Below are 26,686 nucleotides of genomic sequence, written 5' to 3'. Positions count from 1 at the left end.
GAGACACTACAGCAAGTTACTCATTCTTCCTGAACCTCACAAAATTAACCTGGAACAGACCAGAGTTGCAGAATAGCATTCAGAACAAGGCTATAGAAAGTGCTGAAGGTCCAGTGCTCTGAATCTCAAAGATCCTGGGACAGCCAACCCCAGGTAGTAGAGGTTAACAGAAGACCCCAGAAGACCCAGGATGAGATCAAAGAAGGCCTACCCAAAAGAGCAGTACAGGAACAAAACCCTAATTCAGAATAAAGCTGGACATATCATTAAATCAAAGAAAACATTCACCAGCATACTACTGCAGAACTAGATATACCAAAAAAACTCGAACAAGTAACTTTGAAAATAAGGAAAAAAATACTATTTTATGTAGTTAATTGCCAGTACTAGTATTTGCTTTTCTATAAAGGAAACAAGGGATACAAATCAAATAAAATCTATTGAAGAAAGAAGTGTAAGGAGGAAAAACTAGCTTTGAAAAGAGCCCGATAAGCCTCATCCAAGAAATGGACTCCCTGAAAACTAGAATAAACAAACAGAAACGAATGACTCCATAAGGTAGCAAAAAATATTAGAACATAATCAATACACTGGAAAAAAAAAAAAGAAAATATAAGGTCCTTTACACCAAAAACAACTGACCTGGAAAACCTGTCAAGAGGAAATAATTTAAGAATCACTAGGCTACCTGACAATCATGACCAAAAAGAAAAGCCTGAATAATATATTTTAAGAATTTACCATGAAAACTGCCTAGATATACTAGCTTCTTAGAACAAAGTCAAGATAGAAATACTTTACCTATTTTCTCTTGAATGCAACCCCCAAATGAAAATTCCCAAGAAAGTCCTAGCCAAAATCCAGAGTTCCCATGTCAAAGAAAAAGTACTATAAGCATCCAGAAAAAAGCAGTTCAAGTACTAAGGAACCACGGTCAGGTTCACACACAAGACCTGACAGCTTCTACGAGACATCAGAGGAGAACTGGGAATACAATATTCCAAAAGGCAAAAAATATACTTATCACAAGAATAACTTACTTTGTAGAACTTGGTATAATTCTATAAGGGGGAAAATGGAATAGAGAACTTTCAAGACTTTCCAATGTAAAGATCAAAGCTAAATAGGCCTCTGAAATACAAACAAAACAGTCTAAAGAAACCTAGAAAGCAATTCATTTGGTTATATGATGATATAGTTAGTTAACTATCATTTCTTAAGCACCTACCATGTGACAGGCACTGTGCAAAGTACAAGGGTTACAAAGAAAGGTAAGACAGTCCTTGCTATGAAGAGGCTTTAGTCTAATGAGAGATGCAAACAAATATGTACAAACAACAGATATACAGTACAGATTGGAGATAATCAACAGAGGGAATTAGGGGGATTGGGAAAGGCTTCTTGCAGAAGGTGGCTGAGGCTAAAAAGAAGACATGGACACTACAAAGGGAGTAGAGGAGGGAGAGAGTTTCAGACATGGGGGATTGTCGATGAACATACATAGAGCTAGGACATGGAGTATTGTGCAAGGGACAGCTAGAAGACCAGTACCCCTGGAATGAAGTGTATGTGAAAAGGTATAAGGTGTAAGAAGATTGGAAAGGTAGGGTGGGAAGTAACAAGTGCCCCTTCAGAACCTTAATGTCTTCAAAGGATATTTAAGGAGCTTAACAAGGAAAACAGAGGACCTGACAAAAAGGGGGAAAAAAAAGAGCAAGGGGAGTAAAAAGAATACTGCAGGAAAGAAAAAATGGGAGTAGAACTTGCTACTTCTCGTAACTTAAGTAAGAAGAACACACAAACATGGAGGAAGGAGTCAGGAGAATGGGTATTAGATGAGATTCATTCTTACCTGAAAGGAAAAAAGGGTTAAACATACATATACAAATATTTTAATGTAGAAATATATCAAACTCAACAGGGAAACAAATAAGACTGGGGGAAACAGGGCAAAGTAGAAGAGACTATCAGGGAAAGAAAATCGTAAGCAAAACAAACTTCTTGATCTTGAAGGGGGGAGTTAAAGGGGAAAAAAAAGGAAAAAATTAGAATCTAAGTAGTACCCATCAATTTTGGAATGGATGAAGAAATCCAGGGATAGGAATGTAATTAGAATATTACTGAGTGTAAAATGACAGAAGAGATGATTTCAGAGAATCTTGGATACTATGAACTAATACAGAGTGCAGAAAAGAGAAGAACAATGCAGACGACTACAATAACACTGTAAATAAACCAACTCTAAAAGATTTTAGGACTCTCCTCCATGCAGTATTACCAACTATGTCTCCAGAGACTACAGGATAAAGCATACTACTTATTGACAGAGGGTTGTTGTACTCAAGGTGCATAAAGAGACATATCTTTTTGGACAAGGCCACTATATGGCTTTGTTTTGCTCAGCTATTCTTATTTGTAACATGGGGTTTTTTTTGGAGGAGCGAGGGGTTTGGTCTTGGTCTTTAGTCTTAATTTTGCATTATGTGGGGTTAAGGGTTTAATAAATATTTACTGACTGACTAACATATACAAGCTCTAAATTGAGACTATATACACATTTAAACAGGCAGTTTCAAGAATGATCAAATATTGGGGCGGCAAGGTAGCACAGCAAGTAAGAGTACCAGCCCAAGTATCAGGATGACCTGGGGATCGAATCCGGGCTCAGACACTTGGCACCCACCCAGAAACACCTGGCGGCATAACCTTGAGCAAGTTATTTAACCCCAATTGCTTAGGGGCAGCCAGGTGGCTCAGCAAGTAAGAGCACCGGCCCCAGTGTCGGGATAACCTGGGGATTGAATCCGGGCTCAGATACTTGGCACCACACCCAGAAATAACTGGCCATGTAACCTTGAGCAAGTTACTTAACCCCGATTGCTTAAAAAATAAAAAAAAAGAATGATCAAATATTAAAATGTTTTCATTATAGATGCAATGTAGTTAGCTTTATTTTAAAATGTTATCAGTGAAAGAGTTTTTCTAAAAATATACTGAAATCATAAACATGTTTGACTCACCTGCGGCTAGCTGATTTCTTCTCTATATCTTTATCTATTCCTTTAGCAGATTTAACATTTTCACTTCTATCCTTTTTCAATTTTTTGGCAATTTGCTCTTTCATTAGATTCTTTTCATCACTATCATCTTCATCTTCTTCATATTCATCTTCATTCTAGAGAATAAAATTTAATATCTGCCTAGGTAACAATTACCTCAACAATCATTGGTAAAAAAGATAGATATTTTACAGGCTAGTCATTTTCTCAATACATTATATAACATTTCTCCAGTAAACTGTTTTTAATGAATACAGGCTTACAATGTTTCATTGGCGGCCACAAAACACATGTTCATTCATTTAACAAACATTCACTGATCTATTATGATTGCATCACTGTGATACAAAGGAAAAAAAGACAAATTTTACCTTCCAAGAATATATAATTTTTACTTTCTCCTCAGGTACAAAAGAATTCTCTACTTGTTAAGGAGCCATCTTTCAATGACTTAAAGTGCATTGCCTATTCACGTATTAAAAGAAAAATAACTTTCACAGTTTTTTAGCTATATAGTCATCACCAACCTATTTTTAAAACTTAAATCTTAATAGACTTCTGGGTGACAAACGTATAATGCAAAACTATGTGTATACAAGTAGAATAATAAAGAAAAAAACACTGAAGCTATTATTTCTCACATATATTTTGCAAATACTTCATGTAAAACACCTAACCACAGACACTTAATTTAATATTACAAAATTAATTTTATTTAAAATTTAAGCCATCTACAAATAATGCAAAACTATTTATATAAATTATTACTCACGTCATCTGAATCTGTCATTGAATCTGCACCCTTTTCACTAAAAGAAAACAGAACACCCACATAAATTTCAGATTCTTGCTGATATTAATAAAAATACTGAACAAGAAAAAAAATACAGCCTACTTTCCAGACACATGAGATCAATTATGCTCATTTTACTTGGGTCTTCTTTTTGAACATGGGTGCCAAAACTGATATACAAGCTACATTAAGTTATTACTGTTCAATGGCAGCCACTCTTTACTCCACAAATGAAGCTTGCTGACTCATGAGAATAAAGAGAAACATACTGTCAAACAGATCTATTATGTCACTGAACTAGATTATGGGTCCAGGCCACTTCTAACAGCAACATGTTGAAAAATCTGTGGGAAGAAGTTCCTATTGTATCAGTTATAGCTAAAAAATATTCTTTCTATTCATACATTCCTAAATGTTTTGCTCCGAGTGGGACTTGTTAAAATGTACTAATTCTAGGAAACTAGCATTTTACTCTCTCTCTCTCTCAACTGTAGCTCTCCCACATGTCACATACTAATGTTCATAAAATTCATGACAGTATGTAAATAGGTATGTTGAGCTACTCCTACACGTAAGTTCCAGAATGTCTTGAACTACAACCCAATGAATGGGATGAATAAAAGCACAGTACCTATTAGGGAAGGCTGCATTTAACAGGATCACCAAAATAAGAGGTGAAAAAAAAATTTGAGAAAATAATTCTATTCACAGAAAAATAGACTGAACAGTCATTCAACTAATCAAGTACCAACTAATCAGACAGAATCTAATCAAAAGCTATCCTTCACCCCCAAAGGGAAGCAACACAGAACAAAATTTGTTGTACTCCAGAGAGCGAAAAGTAATATTCAATGGTTTAGGCCAAAACATCGCTGCTCATTCTTAGAAAAGAGATTTAAGCATTAAAATTCAATGAAAACACTGATATAGCTGAAACAATTTTTATGAAAAATTTAGTCCAAGTACACCACCATGGTGGTAAGTCAGTTTTTAATTAAACATCAAGTTTCTGAAGAAAAATCTGAATAAAGAAAACACTTTCAACCTATAAAGCTCTAAAATTAAAATAATTTTTTTTTTTAAAGTTCAATAGCAATAATAACACAGGGAGAGAGTTAGGAAGTTTCTCTAATTTGAATCTCAAACACAAATCTGATGAACTGTCATATTTGCTGATAAGTGAAGAAAACTAAATTTAAGATTATATGCACTTGAGATGACACTACAAAAAGGGAATTAAAATACTATGAAACACTCCCCTCCCCCCCAAAAATTAAAAACAAACAAAAAAAACCACCATGAACTAGAGATTGCACTAATATGATAACTAACCTTTCAACAACTGGAACTGAACTGAGATGTGGATCATCCTTGAGCAAGTCATGACTACTTTTGCTTTTTCCCTTCATGCTCTGAAAAATAACATTGAAAAAATATTATATTATGAATAGAGAAGCAGAGTTTACCACCAAAAGTGTAGCATGATATGGTACCAAGAGTGCTAGACTTGTCATCAAAAGAGACCTGGTTTCAAATCCTAGTTCTGTCACTTATTAGTTGGATGACCTTGAACATCTCTAGGATAACATAAAGTCCTCTGACTTTGAAAGCTATTCACAACCTGGATCCAACCTCTTTCCAGCCTAATTATACATTATTCCCCTTTCTACATGTTTGAATTGAAATGATAGTTCATATTTACAGTTAATGCAAATATTACCAATTCCATTTTACAAATGAGGGACCTGAAGCTCAGAAAGTATAAGAAAGTGATTCTTAGTCAACTAGTTAATGATTTTCTGATCCCAATCCATCTTACTCCAAGTCCAGTGTTGCTGTTTTATATAAACCACACTAAGTTTTTTCCCATACGCCACCTTGTCTCCTGCTAATAAAACCAACCCATCTTAATATTCAGGCACTTTTCTCCTTTTTTTTCATAAGACTATCATGAAAAACACTGCTAAATGCTTTATGAAGTTAAGTATATGTTTATTGCATTCCTCTAATGTGCTTGTAAGGCTATTTAAAAAAAAATCATGGAAATCAGGTTCGTTTGACAAGTCACTATGTCTTGGAACTTCAGTTTTCTCACTTGTAAAATGATGAGGCTGGATAAAATGATCTCTAAAGTCCTTTCCAACTCTAATATTCCACACAAAAATTTTGTGAGGCAGTAGAGAAGAACTAAGTAAAGAATGGAAAAAAATTAGGGAACCCAAAAATAAGGGAAGGTAAACCATGATTTGTCAAAATCAGATGATGAAGTCCCTGCAACAAAATGCTGAATAAAAATAAATGCTGAATATCATCTTTCTTATTTTTATACATTAAAGTCTAGTTCAAGCATCACTCATTCTTAATTTGTGATCATTCAGATAGGGTCTGTGGGCAGAAGTTTACCACTGAATCACTGATGAAAAGATGAACTTCCTAAGTAAAAGAATGAAATAAACTCATCTCAAATTGTTCTGAAGTATCCATTTATGTCCAAACAATGTAATCTTAATGTCAGCAAAGAACTTTAAATGAGATTAATTTACAAATATTTTTAACCAACTCCAAAACATTAAGTAATCATTTATAACAAATCTACTTTATGAGAAGCACTGGGGGTACAAAGACAAAAATGATTCATTAAAGTTAACACTAAATTTAGTCTAGATATTTTTGCCATAGCTACTTAAAAAAGAATATAGCTGAATTTCTTTTAAAACATTCCTAAGCCTTTTTACAAACTTAGGCAGAACTTCTCACCAATTGGTGATGTTTTACTGTACACATACACACAAAGCCACACATATATACCCACAAAAACCCATGTTTCTATGGTGGCCACAGAAAGAAAATATACACTATTATATTAATGCCTCCCATCATCCATCACTTAAGAAAATATTCCACCCAAGAATATTTTTCTTTTCCTACACTGTATACTTTCTATTAAACTTCTATGAATTGTGGTTAGTAATAAAATAATAAAATGATTAATAATAATGCTTCCTTGTGCATGACTTTTCACCAGTATTCATGAGAATGAAATATTACATATAACATTATGAGCTTTCATGCCACTTATTTGCAAGAACACTGGCTTTTAATATCCTCAGTGAAGAAGAACAATTACATTCAATCTTTCAATAACTTATAGTGATTTTTCATAATTTTAAGAAAGAATACTGTTTTAGAGTTTGGAAGTAACATGTCATACATAGTAGCAATCTTATCCCCTCTTTAACCTTAGTTGGGACAGATTGCTTTTGTAGCACACTGTGTTCAATAGTCAGTAGACCTTAAGTATATGTGTGTATATATATATGTATAAAATTTTTTTCCATTTCATGGTACAGTAACCACAGCAGCAGGAAAAAGGAGATAAGTTCCATTTCCAAAACATGCTGTTTTAGCGAGGTAAAAGAAATATGACGTATATTTTAGTGAGGTCAATTCTGAAAAATAACTGTCTACAAAATTTTTTATATTAAAAGTATTTTTAAATGAATGAAATTAACTCATACTTGAAGTAATTAAATTTCAAATATCTGATTTAAGCTTACAGAAGTGATTTTTTTAAAAGACCAACTGATTAGTAAACTTTAATGTAAAAATTCCTTTCTACGTCATATTATTATGCATTATGTATTTCAATGGATCAGATTGCATCACAAATCCAAAGGTGAAGATTTAACCACACTTCCTCATTCAGTGGAAATCTGATAAAGCTCTCTTCCACAGGGTATATGCCCAATGGGCACTAGTACCAGCATTCAGGTTGCAAATACATTATCCTGGCCAAGATAGATATACTGAAAAACTCATGTCATAGCCTGAGCCATAATCCTGGACTGGAAGGTACCAGTGTCTTTTGAGTGGCCAAGAATTCGACTGAAGAGATTCTGCATTATTCAAGAACTTCATGCAGTGAGCACAGTATCATCTAAGAGCAGATAAGTTCATCAAGGAAGAAAGAACAAGAGACAAGGACAAAAACCTAGAGAACATCCACACTTAGGGGAGGCAGTGAGCACAATATTATCAAAGATCAGGAGTCTCTGGGTGCAGATGAGATCATTGAGAGGGAAGAAAGAGAGACCAGGATAAAGCCCTTGAGGACAGCCACAATTAAAAGACAGGAAGCAGGTGAGGACTCAGCAGTAAGGGAGGAAGGAGAACTGTAGGAAAACAGTGTCACAGATGACAATAGTACATAGGATAAGGTGGTCAACAGTATCAAAAACTGCAGGAAAGCTGGTAAGAATGGATTCTAGGAAAAGGTCGTTGAATTTAGCCATAAAGCGTTAGATGATGATCTTTGAGAGAACAATTTCAGAGTTGAAAGCCACATCTCAAGGGATAATTAGAGAATAGAGTAAGGAAGTCAAGGCAGCTAGTGAAGATTACTTTTTCTAGGAGTTTTAACAGGTAATGAGTGCTGAACTTAGTGCTGAACAGGACCCGAGTTCAAATCAAAACTTGGCCTCTTACTACCTTGTGTGACTCTGGGCAAAGCACTTCAGGCACAACTTGGGCCTCAGTTTCCTCATCTGTAAAATGATGAGGTTGTAATTAGATAACTCTCCAATTTTGTTTCCAGCTTGAAATCTATGATCCTTTAAAAACAGAGAAAGCAAATAGAAATACAGGACAATAGCTTGGGTGCACATTAAACTCAAGTGAAAATTCTTTTAAGGGTTGGGAGGTCTGAGTATAGAAGGAAGAAGTAAATAGAGACTGAAAAATGTGAAAGACAGGAAAGAATTCATTAATAATGGGGTCTGTTCCATAAAGGAGAGACACAGGGATCAATTAGATTGAGGTGATAGAGGTTAAACCTTGGCAAGAAGAGCCACCACCCTGAGCCTAGAGCAAAGGAGAAGGCAATTAGGGAAGAGGTTATGAGGGAAAGAGTAGAAAACATGAGAAATGATGGAGATTTTCTCAGCAAAGTAGGGGTGAGATTATCTACTGAGAGAGATGTCAGATGGCATACACTGACAAATATGGATATCTTTGATGGTAGAAAGGAGAAATTACAAATGGCACTGATACAAAACTTAAACATTGGTACCAATTGTTAGTATTTTAAATGCGGATGGATTTTTAAGTTAGTTAGACTTGGAGGGAGAGACAAAAATCAAGGTAGTCATGTTTCTAGCAACTTCCTAAAAGTTAAAAAATGTATAAAGAAAGACTCCGCCACCTGTTCACTGAAAGAACATCCAAACACACACACAAAAGGTCTACCCCGTGAAAACAGAAAAACTAATTAAGCAAAGGAACAAATCATTTCCATTTTTAATTTGCAGAAGTTAACAATGTGAAGGAAGAAATCTGAAATACATTCAAAATACTATCTTAAGGTTTTCTAGCTTCTATTACAATAAAGACATTAGGATAAAATGCCTAAGGAAAATGCAGGACAGAGCACAGAAATCTTATGAAGTACAAATCAATGTTATCTACCTAAGAAGTCTAGCTTTAAGAAACTCCATTAGATAGAAAAGAAAAAAGGAAAGTGATAGACTAAATAGTTTCAAATTTTCCAAAAGGTAACAAAAGAAATATTTTACAAGTCAAAAGAAAAAACAAATTGCAATTTCACCTGACTAACTCGGTTTACTTCTTCTTCTTCCTCTTCAGCTTCTTCTCCAAATGAAAGTAAACTAAAATTTCTAGTAAAAGAAAAAGATTCATAAAACAGTATTATTCAAGTATCTTGTTTTCATCGCCAAGAAACAGATCTAAATTCTTAAGAGCAAATATGTACTTGCTATTTGACAAAAATAAAAGTTATACCTTATTTTGATGAAATGTACTATTATCTCGATTTGCTTTACTAAGTACTTCCTAAATGAAAACAAAAAAATAAGGCTTTTGCCACACAGCACAGATGCTCTCAAGCTGTTAGTTCAACTTGAAAAAATCAAATCAAAATTCACCCTAGGATGTACATATTCAGATATTTTGATATAATCATCACTCCAAGAGAGTTAAAAATTTCTGAACTTGCCAAATTGCTACTTATGTAACTGAAATTTCTGAAAATCTTGCAAATGTCTACCCTAAAAACCCTGAAAGGATAAAACAATGAATTATCTACCAAAATAATCTGTAGTATCTTATTTTACTCATTAAAATCTGCTATGCAAAAATTGCAAACAAACAAAAATACCATGCAAAAATGGATATTGGAAGAAATTAGGCAAATTGTCTTATTTTTCCTTAATTCCTCAATCTAAAATGAGAGGCAATTAGGCTTAAAGGAATAAACACTGGAAAAGTCAGAACATGAAGGTTTCAGTCTTAGCTTTGCTTCTTAACTGATTTTGTAACTTGAAACAACTCATTTCACTTGCTAGCCCTCAGTTCACTTTGTGAAATAAAGGGGTTGAATTCACTCAGAGGTTCTTAACTGAGGCTCACAATCCCCAAAGAGATTTGTAGATAGCTTTTGGGAGGTCTGTGAACTTGGAGAGGAAAAAAATTACATACTTATTTCAGTCTAATTGGGTTCCTTTGTAATCCTACATATTTTACTATATGCATTTAAAAACATGATTCTGAAAGGGGTTCATAGGTTGCATCAGACTGCTAAAGGGGTCCATAACACAAAAACATGGTTAAGAACCCTGGATTACATAATCTCAAAGGTCCTTTTTAATGGTAATGCTTTGTAATTCAACGCCCAATTACAATAAGTGGCAAATTATCATTCTTTTACCCCAATTTATTTTACTCAACTATTGGAGACAAATCATTTTAAAAAAATAGAAAAGGCTTGACAGATCATCAGCATTGGGAGAGAATGTTTTTATAAGCTGTGGATGCAGTGAAAGCATCAATTCTGTAACTTATAGGTTGAATGATTTAGTCTGGGCCTATCATTTCCCTGGCATAGGGAAGCTTCCAGTAAGGAAATGCCCTCTACCAGCTACAGTCTGGCAACCATTAAGCAACATAAAGTCTAAGAGAGCTGCCTTTGACCATGGGAGCTTAAGTGACTAGTCCAGAATCTGGGCCTTGACCCAGGTTCTTCCTGGCTGTGAGGTTGGTTTTCATCTCCTACATCAGAAGACCTCTCATTTACTGTCAGAAAAAAAATTACTTACAATTATTGTCATATCCCCTGAAAAACTGATCCAAATGTCAATGATGGTGATATGTCATACAAATAGCACTAGCCAGAATGAAGCAAAGAAATAAATTAAATTCTGAGGTAGGTAAAAAGTTATCTTGCAGTAAGGGGGCATTTTTATATTGATCCCTATTAATATCTGCCAGATCAACTTGTTTTGCAATATGCATAGAAGAAAACCTAATAATTTAGAATCCATTTATTCTGAATTTGTGATAGCCTCTAGAAGGAAATTTATCTTTTTAATATCAAATAAACAAATTTAAAAGATTTGCTAAGTAAATTAAGGATAGAGAGAACACTGTGTAAGAAATTTTGAAACTGATTAAAAGCATAAACTGTTTTCAATCAATTTTCCTGCATCCCTTTACACAGTTTTTCATAAACCATAAATTTTTATCACCTTCTCACTAAAGCAAAGTCTTTAAGAATGTCTATTAGGCAACTGTATAAGCTTGGATTTTAATTATATATTTGAAAACATTCATTCTGCATTTAAAAACATTCTATAATTCAGACTTTTAAGTAATTCAAACTAGTTTTATACCAACTATATCAAAATAGGAAAGTTGATGAATTATTGGTACTTTTCACATTTGAGTGAAATCCTTATATTGTGATTACTTTGTGCCTTTAGTTGTTAATTTCTTTACTTCATCTTCTGGTTTGTCCTTTTTTGGCTTCTTATTCTCTCTTGGTATGATGTCATCAAAAGGATTAAACAAAACCTAGGGAAAGTAACATTTAAAACATTATTTAACTATTTAAAAATATTTCCACATAGCAACCTTACTTAATTTCTCAGTTTGTCCCTAGTGCAAGTTTTTCCATTATCTAGTCGTCTGCTCTGTATCTCTTTAAATCATTTTTTTCACTTTTATATAGATTCAAGAAGTAAATAGAGCAAGAATCTGAATAGGACTGAACACAGTGAAATAATTCAGAGTTCTCATATACTTCACACTTTCTATAGGTCACATACAAGCATTTATGTAGATTATTTTTTGTTTGACTACACTTATTTGTTATAAGGTTTTTCTTTACACTTTCTTTCTCTCAGCTAATAGGTATATGTCAGCAAAAAAAGGGGTTAGCAATAGTGATACCAAAGGGAAAAAAAAAGGAGACACTGAAACATTTCTTTAAATGCACAGAAGAGAACAGCAAAGAAGTTCAGATGGAAGTATAGACTAGCAGGACAATTCTGACAATTCTGAAAGTAATGTGTAGAATTTCTTTTTCTAAAGCAAATTGAGCTAGTTTCACAAAGAATCCTCATTTTGTGTATGTATATGTTGCTATATGGAAACAAGATGTGGTAAACCACTGTCTCTTAAGAACTGAAGACGAGTATTAGAGAGGCATACAGCAGGTGTGAGAACAGTGCCACACATAGCCAGTGTAGAACTCTAAAGGGGTAAAGAATATCACTAAGAAATGTTATAACAAGAAGACTATTATGACAGGGTTAATCACTAGCAAGAGCACAGAATGACAAGTAGACAGTAAGAATGCTCTACTGGCACTCTCATGATGGAAGGAGAAAGTGATAAAGGCCCCTGTAGAGAACTGCTGGGAGAAAATGGAAAGAGTAATAATACAGGAAATGTGGACATGAACAGTTTACAACATGTATCATTGGAAGGAACTCTCTAAATGATGACATCAAAGATCCATTTGAGTATTTAAATATTTTGTAGTGGAAACTAAAGAAATCATCAAAATGTGATGGTTTATGTTTCATTAATAGATCATTACAGAAATGTAGGCAAACCTTTTCCATTTTATATCTATTTGGTATCCCTCCATCAGCTGCACCTGAGAATTCTCTTAAAGAATGATGTGGCTCATGTGGGTCTCATACCAAACTTTATGTGGACTTGTATTTGCTCCCATGTCAGGGGATGTTTAAAGACCATGTGATTCTTAGCCCTCCACCTTTTTTCCTGCCAATCTACCACTATCACTAAAGAAGTAGAGGGACACAGGACTAAGAAGTGTTTTTCTTTTTCTTTTTCTTGTATTTGCCCAGACCAAAGAATTCATCACCTAGTTGTCAAACTCAATATATGTATGTGTATGCATATGTATACACATACAAGCATATATATAGTATCTGGATATATAACAAATATACATACATATATAATATGTACACATATATGTCTATTACTTCAAACAAAGGTTTCAAAGAATTGGTAAGAATTTATTCAAGGTACAAACCTCATCAAAAGTATCCTGAATACCTACCTCACAATTTCTTATTTTATGTGGATTAAGTGGCCTTTCTTCTTCATTAATGTCCACTTCTGTCAATCTCAGCATATTGTATACTGTGTCTCCTGTTACCTATCAAGTAGAAATGTTCAAAATATAGTCAATAATGATTAAGGTTTTTTCAAATAAATTAAAATTAAAAGATATAGTTAATATTAGAACACTGAAGTACATACATATTTAATATGGCAAACAAAATTGTTTCCTCAAAAAGAAAAAATATATAAACGTAATAATTTAATAGAAATGGCCTCCTCAATATGACCTTCTCTTAACTAACTCAGAGAAGCAGAAACATCTTGGACATCTCCTCATTTCCCCCACAACAGCACTTGCTTTGGGCCTCTCTGGGTTCCCTGGTAGCACTTGCCACACCACACCGCCACATCAGGTAGGTTCTTTTCCACCTCCTTGGCTTCCCCTATTAGACTGTGAGCACCTTGAAATCACAGACTGCCTTTCTTTTTTGAATATATATGCCAGTGTTTAGCATAGGATGTGGCACACAGTAGGCACTTGATAAATGTTTCCTGATGAGAAGAGCTTTTTCAAAGCTAGTCAAAAAAAGTATGCTTAAGAATCTGAGAAAAACCTGTAAGCAGATTTAAAGCAGTCAATTTATAAAAGTACATACAAGATGTTCAAGTGTATAACAATGACCTCACATTCCTCACTGAAATCCCAAATATTCCAACACGGTTAGCAAATCATAGGCATTAAAAAAACCAAGCAAAATCTATAATCCCGAGTCCCTCTTCAGTAGAGTGGTCAGAGAAGGAGATTCTAACTGTTTATCTTCTAGGTCACCTAGCAGTGCTCACAAAGACTGATAATTTTATGTTAAATTTCCATGTTCTTTGGTTTAAAAAAAACATATGAAACTTATCTTGAGTTTCTAATTTAAGTTAATTTTAATAACTATGTTTATATAGCTTTCCTTCACTACCATCATAAATTCCAATTTTGATCAAAGAATAGGCAAGTGGATCAAAATAAACCAGCAGAGGGAGCTATAGCCCAATGGATCTAAAATGCCAGGTTTTTTTTTTTTTTATTTCTTATGGTAAAAAGGAGACAGAAGTTGGCACAGTCGTTCAGAGACTATATTCAAAGAAAACTTTACTGAAAATTCAGTCAAAGAATATAGAAATTAATAAATTCTGAATAAGAATTCATTTTGGAGCAGAATTCAAACAAGTTGAAAAGATGTAGCAATCAACTTAAATAAGTACCTTCCATTTTTTTTTTTTAAAGCAATTGAGGTTAAGTAACTTGCTTAAGGTTACATGGCCAGTTATTTCTGGGTGTGGTGCTAAGTATTTGAGCCTGGATTTGATCCCCAGGTCATCCCAACACTGGGGCCGGTGCTCTTACTTGCTGAGCCACCTGGCCACCCCAAGTACCTTCCATTTTAAACATTAGTAATAGTATCAGTAAAATTAATTACAAACAGCCAAATTCTATTAGTCAATAAATATTTATTAAGTACCCACTATAAGCCAAGTACTGTGCTAAATGCTAGGGGATAAAAAAGAGGCAAAAGATAGTCCTGTCTTCAAGGAGCCCACAATCTAACAAGGGAGACAACAAGCAAACAAATATGCCCAAAGAAGCTATATATAGGATAAATAGGAAAAAAAATTAACACACTGAAGGGACTAGAATTAAGCAGCATTAGGAAAGGCTTCCTGAAGATTGGGTTTTAGTTGAGACTTTAATTTCATCATTAAAAATTCATCTAGGAAAACAGACTAAATTATATCATAAGTAGTATATAATGACAATTGTTTTGAAAAAAAAAATTTTTTTTAACTCCCAAACCCTTTAGAAGCAAAAAACCTTGAAGTCCTGGTCACCTGTCAATTTCATTTGCTACAACAAAACTTCTATATAGTCAAAAGAATTGAGCAATCCTGTAGAGTTCACTGTTATAGGATTTAATCCTCTGATAAACATTGGGGGAAAAAAGGTGAATAAAAGGAAACAATAACTAATTCACAAATGTTGGAAAACCAAAAATTTTGGAGATATAAAACTTAATAAGAAACAAAAGTGGATCTTTTAAATGATAACTGAACACTGACCTTTCCAAAAATGGTATGTTTATTGTTAAGTTCATCTGCACGACCCAAGGTAAAGAAAAATTGACTGCCATTATCATGAGGTCCAGCATTTGCCATGGCAACCAGTCCCCGCCGATTAAAACGCAATCGTGAGTGGAATTCATCCTGTAGCACAAAATAGAAAAGTTTAAGTGTGTAAGTATAAGCTCTGTCTAGTCAATGTTTACTTGGTTGGCAGAATCCTACACATATTTTATTTTCCATTCAAAATTTCTTTTTCTTTTTAAATGAAATTGATTTTCACATATGACAAAAGCCTACGTTTACTTATCATTAGTAACAACATCTCTTGGAAAGATGGAAGGGACCAGGTTAACAAGAGCTTTAAATGCTAAATAGGGGATTTTATATCTGTAGTAATCAGTAGTCACTGGTACTAAGTTGGGGGTGGGAAGGATGACATGATCAGACCCATACTTCAGGAAAATCACTTTGACAGCTGAGTAGTGATAGATTGGAGTCGAAAGAGACTTGAGGCAGGGAGATCAATCTGAAGGCTACTGCTACAATCTAGGTAAGAAATGTCAAGAGCCTGAACTAGTGTGGTGGCTGTATGAGTAGAAAGAAGAAGAAATATTTGAGAAATGTTGAGAATACAGCAATGGCAAGATTTGCCAACAGATAAGAAATATGGTATAAAGCCTGTCTCAGGGAAGCAGGAAAGAATATGACCAACTGCCAATCTGGTGGGTTCTTGTGTGGTAGACTTTGTAACCTGCAGTTCCTGGTGAGCTGAAAAATCTTTTGTAAAATTTTATGCTTGAGAAAATATTTGATTGGTAAGATAATGTTTACATGCTATCAATCAAAACTTCAGAAATATGGGATCAGTTGATGAAAAGGTTACAAAGAGAGGTAGACAACTTTGAACAAGACCTGAGCTCAAATTCTACTTTGGATACATCCTAGCTAAATGTATACTGATAAATCATTTAACCCCTCAGAGTCTCAATTGTCTCATCTGAAAAACAGGGATAATACTTGAACTGACTACTTCATTAAGTTATTTTGATTTACTCGGCAAATCTTAAGGTACTATATACATTAGAATTATTATTACTGTTATTAATTTTTCCAAATATCTCTCAGTCTTTCAGAGAACTTCACCTCCAAAAATACCAGGGAGCCTTGGATTACAGACTTCAGTCTTACTCGTTGGGAATCAACAGGAGAATTATTCCTCAGAAGCCACAAGAGTGCCAAACTAGCAGTAACATAACCTAGTAACTAACTGATATTTATATAAGCATAGCAAGATTATTACCAGGTCAACAAAAATAGTTGCTACCCCACACAAATCCTGGGCTGGGTTTGTGTGAGACTATGCCAATGAAACTTAATGAGAACATAAAACAAAGGGTTGGGACATCCTACACAATTGTTTGATTAACAGTTGGAAAGAGCTGATGAAGGAGAGATATATATGAGCTTCATAAGGATGGGAGATGTTGTCTTAATGAATATGAAATCCCATATTTGGGGGAATTTTAGTTATGTTACTAAAAGTTTGTTCCCTGTATCTACTAGCTCTGGCTATGGAAAAATCTGGCACTTAGCTCTGGCTACTACTAGCTCTGGCACTTAGAAAAAATCCAAGTTTCCTCTATAATACTTGTGAACTTAAAGTCATGACAGACAGAGGGAAGAAGAAAGTCTTTTTTCATCATGTTCCAGAAGCAGTCATGTGGAATAATTCACTTGGTATCACTCTATCACATAACCAGATATGAGTGGTTAGCATCCACAGACCAGTTAGGAACACCTTACAAATCACCACCTCTTTGGCCCTCGATTTCTGCATTTGAAAAATGAAGGGACTTTTGGCTGAGATAATGACTGAAGAGAGGCAGTTGTGCAGCTAGCTCTCCCACACCTACTCTGACAAAAACTTGAAAATTGTACCAGAAAAGGACAAATAAAGATCAAGAAATCCAGTGAGAAAATAGTGACTTCTTTTGCCCCAGAACTGCACGTGTACACGTATACACACACATACACACACACACACACACACACAATATAATCCAGCAGTCCAAAGGCAATAGGAAAAGAGGGTAGTGCCAGTGAGGGAAAGCCCATAGCTTCTCAGAGTGACTACAAAAGGATTAAAATACAGCCTACAGGGTCTTCAATTAGGAGTCAACAAGAGTAGAGAAACTCACCCAAGAAAGCCCAGAATGCTTGGAAACACACAGTGGGGACAGGATGGTACTTAGGAGAGGTTATTCGAGGCCCAGGGACTCCAAAGTTCCAAGTATTCTGTCCTGAGATGCCAGAGAGGCCCCTGAAGATCAAGTGCCTCAAAGATTCTGATGGAACTAAACCTTGGGAACCAGGGGTCAGCATTAGAGGTCAAGGACCAGACTACTCAAGGTCAACTACACCATTCAAAAGAGCAGCTAGGGGGTGAGGCCTGGACTATACAAAGTCCTAATTAAGCCAAAATTAGAGAAATGAGTAAACCAAAGTGAATGTTGACGGGCATTAAAAAAAAAAAAACTACTGTCGATCTAGAGATCCACAAAAAGGAGAAAGCAACTCCATAGCAACTGTAAGCAATGACTCAAAGGGGGAAAAAAGGAATTTTCCACAAAGATTACATGAATACCTAGAAAAAAATGAAGCAATAAAAAATGAAATGAAAGATATGGAAGATTTTAAAAGAAGAAATGTGAAGTATTCACAACTAAATGAAAGAATCACTAATAAGAAGATACTCAAAATCACTAATCACTAATCAAAATCACAAATCACTAATAATAAGCAACTCAAAACAACCCTGAAGCTTCAGCTCACACTTGGCAAATTGGCAAAGATGTCAAACAAGGACAACAGTTCATGCTGGATGTATTGTGGAAGATCAGGAACATGAAGACATTGTTAGTGGAGCTATAAAAGAGTACAGCCATTTTGGAATTATGTAAATAAATAAATTAAAATGCCCATTCTCTCTGAACCAGAGACTCCATTACTGGGCTTATGCCCCAAGGAAGCCCTAATAATAAGAAAGTGCTCAAATACATTAAGATATTTATAGTAGCACTTTTCGTGATAGCAAAGAATAGGGGAAAAAGCTTACATCCACCCAATGGGGAATTGGTTAAACACATTGTAGTATATGAATGTAAAGGAATATTACTGTGCTATGAAAAATGAGAAATGTGATGAACACAGAGAAACAGGGAAAGGTCTATATGAACTGATATAGAGTGAAATAAGCAAATAAGGGACAATATACACGTAACTACAACAATATAAAGGGAAATAACAATTACACACCCAAAAATCAAAAATGACAAAATTATAAAAACCAAGTAGGACTCAAAAGAAGATAGAAGACACACTCACCCTACCCCTTCATGGAGATGTAATAACAAGTATTATTACACATTGCAAATTTTCAATTTTTTTTTAATATAATGATTAGTCGTATTGATTTTTGCCCCTTCCTTTTATCTCTTTTTTGTCTTTAAGAAATACTATTTGGTGAGTAAAGTGCCAGCCCTGGAGTCGGGAGGACCTGAGTTCGGTTCTGGCCTCAGATACTTAACACAAAAAAATTAGCTGTGTAAAAACCTTGGGCAAGTTACTTAACGCCAACTGCCCTCCAAAAGGCAAAAAAAAAAAAGAAAGAAATACTATTTGTTATATGATATGGCTTTGAGGGAAAAGGAGGGATCCTGAGGATAACTATGGTGATCTAAACACCATATAAATTCATACAAAACCATAACCATACAATCATAACCATATAATCAATAAAAACTTATTAAAAAAAAGAAAAATGGAAAGATAGCTATGAAGTGATGCAAAGTGAAGTGGAGCTAACAGAAAAATATGTATAACAATGAATGACAACAATGTAAACAGAAAGAACCAGACATATCTGCACAAAATCAAAAGAGGATGTTGCAAAATTATACAGAGCAAACACAGGTGGGAGGCCCACAAATGTTGCATATTGACTGCATATATTTTCAGATTTTTTTTTCTATGTACTGATGATTTAAGCTGATATTTTCCTCTTTTTTTCCTAAAAAAAAATTATTTGTAACATATTATTGCTTTCTGGGAGAGGCAGGAGGAGCTACACTGGGGGAAAACATAGTGATGTTAAAAAAAATACAACAATAATGCATTTTAAAATTAAGAGGGAGAAAGCTTTTGAGGAAAGAACTAGAAAGAGAGGAAGTAGTTTATAGAGGCAGCTAGGTGGAGCAGTGGATAAAGTGCATGGCCTAAAGTCTGGGAGACTGATCTCCCTGTGTTCAAATCTGGCATCAGACTGTATTAACCTGGGCAAGTCACTTAACCCTGTTTGCCTCAGTTCCTCATCTATAAAATGAGTTGGAGATGCAGCATCTTTGCCAAGAAAACCACAAGTGGGATCATGAATAGTCAGACATGACTGAAAATTGAACAAGTAGTTTATAAGAGAAAGTAGTAAATGTTACCCAAGTAATGGACTTCATGAAAACTACAACAGATCAAAGAGAAATCAATGATTATATAAAACAGCAAAGCATATAAGAACAGAATGAAAAGATTGAAAAAAGAAAATGTAAGATACACGATTTCAGAAACAACTGACCCGAAAAACAGGTCAAAGAGAAATAATTTAAGAATCACTGGACTCCCTAAATTTAAAAGTTTGTATATTATATTTTAAGAAATTATAAATGAAAGAGAAGAGAGCTTAGAATGAAAATTCCAAAAGGTCTTTGCCTTTTTGGAAAAGATAAAGGCTTACAACCAAAAATAACTTTCCCTACAAAGCTAAACACAATCCAGGGAATGGAGTGGGTGATGGGGGAAATAGATCTTTAATGAAATAGAGGATTTTCAAACATTTCTAATGAAAAGATCAGAGCCAAGTACGAACTCTGAAATATAAATACAAGAGTCCAGAGGAACCTAGAAAGGCAAATTCATCTGACAATTGGAAGGTGCTATAATGATATAGTGTTAATTATTCTAATAGGGGAAAAGAAACAAATATCCCTTTAAAACTTTAATGTCTTCAAAGGATATTAGGGGAGTTAAATAAGAAAAAGAAATGACCTACAGGTGGATTGGTTCTGTTCTAAGGGTTTGCAGAGGAGAAAGATGAAGGGGAGTAAAAAAAAAAAACCCACAGTATAGAAAGGAGGAAAAAAGGAATAGAACTTGCTAACTCTCATAATTGGGGTACTTGAGAAGACTACATAATAAGAAAGGAGTCGGGATAATAGGTATCAGATAAAAAGATCACTCTTATCTTAAATGGACAAAAGGGGGTTGAAACCAGAGAATTCATACACACAATTTGGAGCAGAAATACATCAAATTCAACAAGTAGGGGGAAACAAGTGGGGATTGGGGATAGGAGGGTCCAAAGTAGAGGATAACATAATATCAGAGGTAGAATATTCCTGATCCTAATGGGGGTATTAAAAGGGGAAGAAAAAGATAAGAATCTAAGGGGATGCCAATCAAATAGGAAATGGTTGAGCAAATGGTGGTATGTGTATATAATGGAACATTGTTATACTGTAAGAAGTAATGAAAGAGATTATTTCAGAGTATTCAAGCTAAAAAAACCTGATGACAAGTGAAGTAAGCAAGGGGAACAATGGTAGAAACTGTTAAATCTCATTCTGAAAAGGTAGTAGATAAATGATGCTCTAGAAAATAATAACCAAAATAAGCAAATCAAAGCTCACCTTGAAAGGGGCTCCATAGATAGATTCTCCACCAGTTCCAGTACCAGTGGGATCTCCTCCTTGGATTATAAAACCAGGTACAACCCTATGAAATATTGTGTTGTCATAATAACCTGAAAAGAAATCATTTGAGATTTTACCAAGATGGCCTATGAGATTCTTTCCCTCTTGTCAAGTGTGGTTGTAGAGATGATTCTTGCTCAGATACTGAATGGACTAGAAAACTTCTGAAGTCCCCTTCCAACTCAGGGGCTCAGTGGCTTTGCTTCCACATTTGATCCTCTTCTCAGAAAATATCATATTAAGTTGGTCCTTCCATCTTAAAATATTCTCAGGTCTTCCTTTTCTTAAAAAGGTTATTTTCACTAGATACCAGCCAAATTACCACCATCATTTCAGTGATAAACTCATCAAACATCTATATGTACTTCTTTCATTTCCTATCCAACTGCTTCCTTTTTAACCTCTATAATCTAGTTTCTGTTTCTACTACTCCAAAAATAACCTAAGTGAAAATCCAGGCTCTGCAATTTACTACCTGTGTTAACTAAAGCAAGTCATTTAAGCTCCTGAGTCTCATAACCAGTTAGTTGCTATGTCATTTATTTCACCTCATCAATAGGTCCTTTCCTTTCCATCCCCACCAGAAAAACTACTTCAGGTCTTTGTTCCTTCTTAATTACCTCATTTCTTAATTACTACAGTAATTTATCCCACTTCTAGTCTTTATATCTTTCAATTATCCACAATCCATCCTAACACACTGCTCTTCAATTTTATGCAGGTACAATCACATCGTACTTATTTTTAAGGTTTGTTTAAGGTGAGTCAATCTTCTGATTACACCTCAAGTAAACTGATGATAAACTAACTTTCCTAAACCTACAAAACAGATGACCAGATATTAGATAAGAAGTGACAACATCAAAGTATTTCCAGCCAATAAGACCCTAACCAAGCAACCAAACAGCCTGTCTGTCAGGCTTTACCGCAATTATGACAGTTACCAATTCAAATTCTACAAATTCACATTTAATTTTATTTTTTCAATTAACAAACATTTCTTTGCCCTTTTCACCTCTCCCTATTAAAAAAATAAGAAAAAGAAAATCCTTGTAACAAATATGCATAGTCAAGCAAAACAAGTTCCTCCACTGACCATGTCCAAAAATTGATGTCTCATGCATGCTTAGGACATCACCCCTCTGTCAGGAGGAGGGGAATATGGGAATCAGGATTGATTACTGCATTCATCAGAGTTCTGAAGTCTTTCAAAATGGTTCATTTTCACAATGTTACTATGTACATTTATATTTAAATACAAATGACCCAATACTGATATTCTATTAAGTCCAGAGTAATTTATTTCAATAACTCATAATTTTTATTTCTAAATTTTATTACTTATTATACTGTCCTCTTCCATAACCTCCTTTAAGCCTAAGTCCTTCTCTTTTCCCCTACATGAGTTACTTTTGCATGTGCCTTTTAAATAAAATGACTGCCCTTTTTCTAAGTGTATTCTTAGTAGAAAGACCACAGGGTCCCCATCACCACCAAGAGAATGGAAGATCTTTTAAAGCAAGAATTGGCTGGCCTGTGTCTATTTTTTCAGTACCTAGAAGTATCTTGAACACAGTAGGTATTTTAAAAATGTAAGCAGAATTAAAAGAGAAGTCAAATAATAACAGAAATAGTAATTATAAACTTCTAGAGTTGTATTATTTTACACAATTTCTGTTTTCTTTTTTTGTATTAGATCATATACAGCACACCATACTTCTAATATGTGAGCTGTATGGCACAGTAGATAGATGGGTAACCTTGAGAGATGTGCACTGTAGCCCTAGCCTTTTTTTTAAAGAATTATTTTTTTAAATTTTTTTTCCAAATGCTTTATTAACTTCTGATTTACATCATTAATTTCCACCAGATTTTGAGTTACAAATTTTCTCCCCATTTTTCCCCTACCCACCACCCCAAAATAGCAGTCCCACAGGATATCGCCTCCTCCAATCTACTCTCTCCCATATCTTCTCCCATACCCCCTTCAACTTTTCCAGTAGGGCATGGTGGATCTCTATGCCCCAGTGCCTGTATATCTTATTTCCCAATTACATGTAGAATAGTATTAATAATAGTAAATGTGTGTGTGTGTGTGTATACATTTTTAAACATTTGATTTTAAAACTTTGAGTTCCAGATTCATTCCTTTCCTCCCTTGTCACCCACCCTTACTGGGAAGCTAAGCAATTCAGAATTGGTTGTACATGTGTAGCTAATGCAAAACATTAACACAGTAGATATACTGTAAAAGACTGACTATATTTCCCTCCCTCCTATCCCACTTCCCACTTGTTCTATTCTCCACTTTGATCCCGTCCCTTTTCAAAAGTGGGTGCTTTCAACTTCCCTCCCCACCAACCCTGCCCTCCCTTCTGTCATGCCCCCTCGTATCCCCTTCCCCCCTACTCTCCTGTAGGGTGAGATACCCTATTTAGTGTGTACTTCATTCCTGCCCCAAGTCAAATTCAGTGAGAATAAGGTTGACCCATTCCTTTTTGCTTTCCTATTCTTCCCCTCCATTGTAACCCTTTTCCCTTGCCTCTTTCTATAGAAGATAGTACCCCATTCTGTCTCTCCCCATCTCCTCTCATTATATTCCTCTCTCACATCTTAATTTCATATTTTAAGTATCATCCCTTCCTATTAAATTGGTCCTGTGCCCTCTATCTATGTATACCTGTATACATATATACACACATTCACATATGTATTCATAAGCCCATATACCCTCCAATAGAGACATATATATATATGTGTATATGAAAAAAATATATATATTCCTATTCCCTTCAACTATTTTCATATTGAGAACAGTTTCATCAGTTACAATTATCCTTTTTCCATGTAGGAATGTTAATAGTTCAATGATTTCTTTTCCCTGTTTACCTTCTCATGCTTCTCTTGCTTCTTGTATCTGAATGTCAAATTTTCTATTCAACTCTGGTTTTTTCAGCAAGAATGCTTGAAAGTCCTCTATTCCACTGAATGACCACATTTTCCCCTGAAACATGATACTCAGTTTTGCTGGGTAGATGATTCTTGGTTTAAATCCCAGCTCCTTTGCCCTCTGGAATATCATATTCCAAGCCCTTCGATCTCTCAGTTTAGAAGGTGCCAGATCCTGGGTTATCCTGATTGTGTTTCCACAATATTCAAATTGTTTCTTCCTGGCTGCTTGTAATATTCTCTCCTTGATCTGGGAGTTTCAGAACCTGGCTTTAATATTCCTAGGAGTTTCCTTTTTGGGATCTTTTACAGAAAGTGATCGGTAGATTCTTTCAACCTCTATTTTGCCCTTGGTTCTAAAATATCAGGGCAGTTTTCCTTGAGTATTTCTTGTAGGATGATTTCTAGGTTCTTTCTTTGATAATGGCTTTCAGGTAGTCCAATAATTTTTAAATGATCTCTCCTGGATCTATTTTCCAGGTCAGTGGTTTTTCCAATGAGATATTTCACATTGCCTTCTATTCTTTCATTTGTTTGGATCTGTTTAACAGCATCTTGATTTCTCATAAAATCATTAGCTTCTATTTGCTCCAATCTAATTCTCAAGAAATGATTCTCCTCAGTGAACTTTTGAGATTCTTTTTACATATGGCAAATTCAGCTTTTTAAAGCATTTGTAGCCCTAGCCTTTGACAAATACTAGCTATGTGATCATGGAAAAATCAATTAACATCTCAGCGCCCAGTCCTCTATGTCTTTAAGTTATATCTGATGTGAGAATATTCATCAGTGTAAGGAATTTTTACTATGGGATTTCCCTACACTGATGAAATTCCAAGTTTGAACAGGAAAAAAAAATGTGTTAGTTGCTACATACTTTCCCAAAGTTATTGAATTCTGCTATGTGGTCACCCAGTCTCAGTTTGAAGGCCTTTAAGGAGGAACCCATCACTTCTAAAGGCGTCCATTTCACTTTTGGATAGTTCTAATTGTTGGGAAAAATTTCCTGACATTAAGAAAGGCTTCCTATAGGATATAGCTCCTAAGCTGACCTGAGGATTTCTAGGAGGAAAATGTGAGGAAAAACTGCATTATACATGTATAGAAAAGCATGTCAAAGGCACAGAGATGGGAGAGGGAAGACAGAGTATGAGAAGCAGCAAGGAAACCAGTTCAGATGGAAACTAGAATGTTTGAGAAAGGGTATGGTGAAATAAGACTTAAAAGTTAGACTGGAAAGCCTTTCAATGTCAAGCAGAGGAGTTACTTTGCATTTTATCCTAGACGAAACAGGAAGCCACTGATGATTCTTAATCTGGGAAGAGAGGTAATTATTTTTTGCAGACTATCATTTTGCAATCTTTATTCTTTCTCACGAGCTTCAATCCCACAATACCATGTGCCTATGAGACAACACCTCTATGTCTCATATGCAGTTGAAACTAAGCCTGTTCAAAACTCATTAACTCCTGTGTATTCCTGTGCTGTGCCTCCACACGTGCCTGTTTCTGTTGGGGACACTATCATCCTTCTAGTCACCTAGGCTCATGCCTCAGAGTCAGCCCTGACTCTTTCCCTTGCAGCACAGAGTCAATCACTTGCCAAGTCTTATCAATTCTATTTCTACTACATCCCTCACAACTGTTTCCTTCTCTCCACACCGGAGTCAGGACCATAATTCAGGCTCTTGAAATAGCATCCTAATTGGTCTCTTTGTCCCCTGATTCTTTCCTCTACAATCTACCTCACTGAAACAATGTATCTGAGTACAATTAGTACAATACTATAGAGCATATATACAATAGCATGAATAGTTTTCTGTGGGTATACCTGGAAATGTAAAAGCAATTTATAATGTTTCTATGGAAAAATGTCTTCTAAACTCCTAGCAATGGCTTTTACACAAATAAACTTAGGGAAATGAACTTAGTCTTAAATTAGAAACTTCCTGGGAAGAGAGTTCTTTTACAAAATCCTCATCTCTACCAAAAAATACAAACTGAAGTCAACAAAACATCTATTAAGCATTTGTACTATGTGCAAAGTACTAAGCTAGGCTCTGGGGCATATAGTAAATTTAGCCAAAAAACAATCTCTGCTATCAAAGATCTCCCTTTAGCAAGGGAGTAAGACACAAAAACAGATAACTGGTTTTCCAAATAAACAACTATTGATTTTTCCCATAGAAAAAAAACTTCAGTGTAACTATTACCTTCCATACAAAGTTGAATGAAATTTCGACATGCTTTGGGAGCCTCTTTTGACCACAGTTCTATGTCAATATCACCACCTGTTGTTTTCAATAAAACCTAGAAAAAAAAATTAAGTAATGAGATTAAATTAAGACTAAATAAAAGTATGACTATTGTGCTATAAGAAATGAGGAGCAGATGAACTTTATAATATCCTGGAGAGACTTATATGATCTAATGCTGAGTGAGGAGAGAGAACCAAGAAAACTTTGTACACAATCACATCATATCTGTGACAGACAACTAACTTTGTTAGACTGGGCTCCTCTCAGCAATGCAAGGTCACAAGACAACCCCAAAAGACTCTTGATGGAAAGGACATCCACATCCAGA

At 34.9% G+C, this 26,686-nt stretch overlaps 1 protein-coding gene across 2 annotated transcripts in view; it reads right to left on the bottom strand.

Moving 5' to 3' along the window:
* CWC27 (CWC27 spliceosome associated cyclophilin) overlaps nucleotides 1-26,686 on the bottom strand; it is a 356,917-nt gene that overhangs the window by 325,271 nt on the left and 4,960 nt on the right. For both annotated transcript variants that reach the window (XM_069096407.1, XM_069096408.1), the window contains exons 2-10: nucleotides 26,314-26,410; nucleotides 21,090-21,202; nucleotides 15,349-15,492; nucleotides 13,238-13,336; nucleotides 11,612-11,715; nucleotides 9,455-9,524; nucleotides 5,185-5,264; nucleotides 3,832-3,868; nucleotides 3,021-3,175 (exon numbers count right to left, since the gene is read on the bottom strand). In XM_069096407.1, coding sequence (XP_068952508.1) covers nucleotides 3,021-3,175; nucleotides 3,832-3,868; nucleotides 5,185-5,264; nucleotides 9,455-9,524; nucleotides 11,612-11,715; nucleotides 13,238-13,336; nucleotides 15,349-15,492; nucleotides 21,090-21,202; nucleotides 26,314-26,410 — 899 coding nt within the window. The remainder of the gene's footprint in view (nucleotides 1-3,020; nucleotides 3,176-3,831; nucleotides 3,869-5,184; nucleotides 5,265-9,454; nucleotides 9,525-11,611; nucleotides 11,716-13,237; nucleotides 13,337-15,348; nucleotides 15,493-21,089; nucleotides 21,203-26,313; nucleotides 26,411-26,686) is intronic.

The sequence above is a fragment of the Petaurus breviceps genome, unplaced genomic scaffold (genome assembly GCF_028583685.1).
Source record: "Petaurus breviceps papuanus isolate PSGF00001 unplaced genomic scaffold, PetGlider_PUasm1.0 229, whole genome shotgun sequence".
Lineage (NCBI taxonomy): Eukaryota > Metazoa > Chordata > Mammalia > Diprotodontia > Petauridae > Petaurus > Petaurus breviceps.
This window is presented reverse-complemented; position numbering and strand designations above follow the sequence as displayed.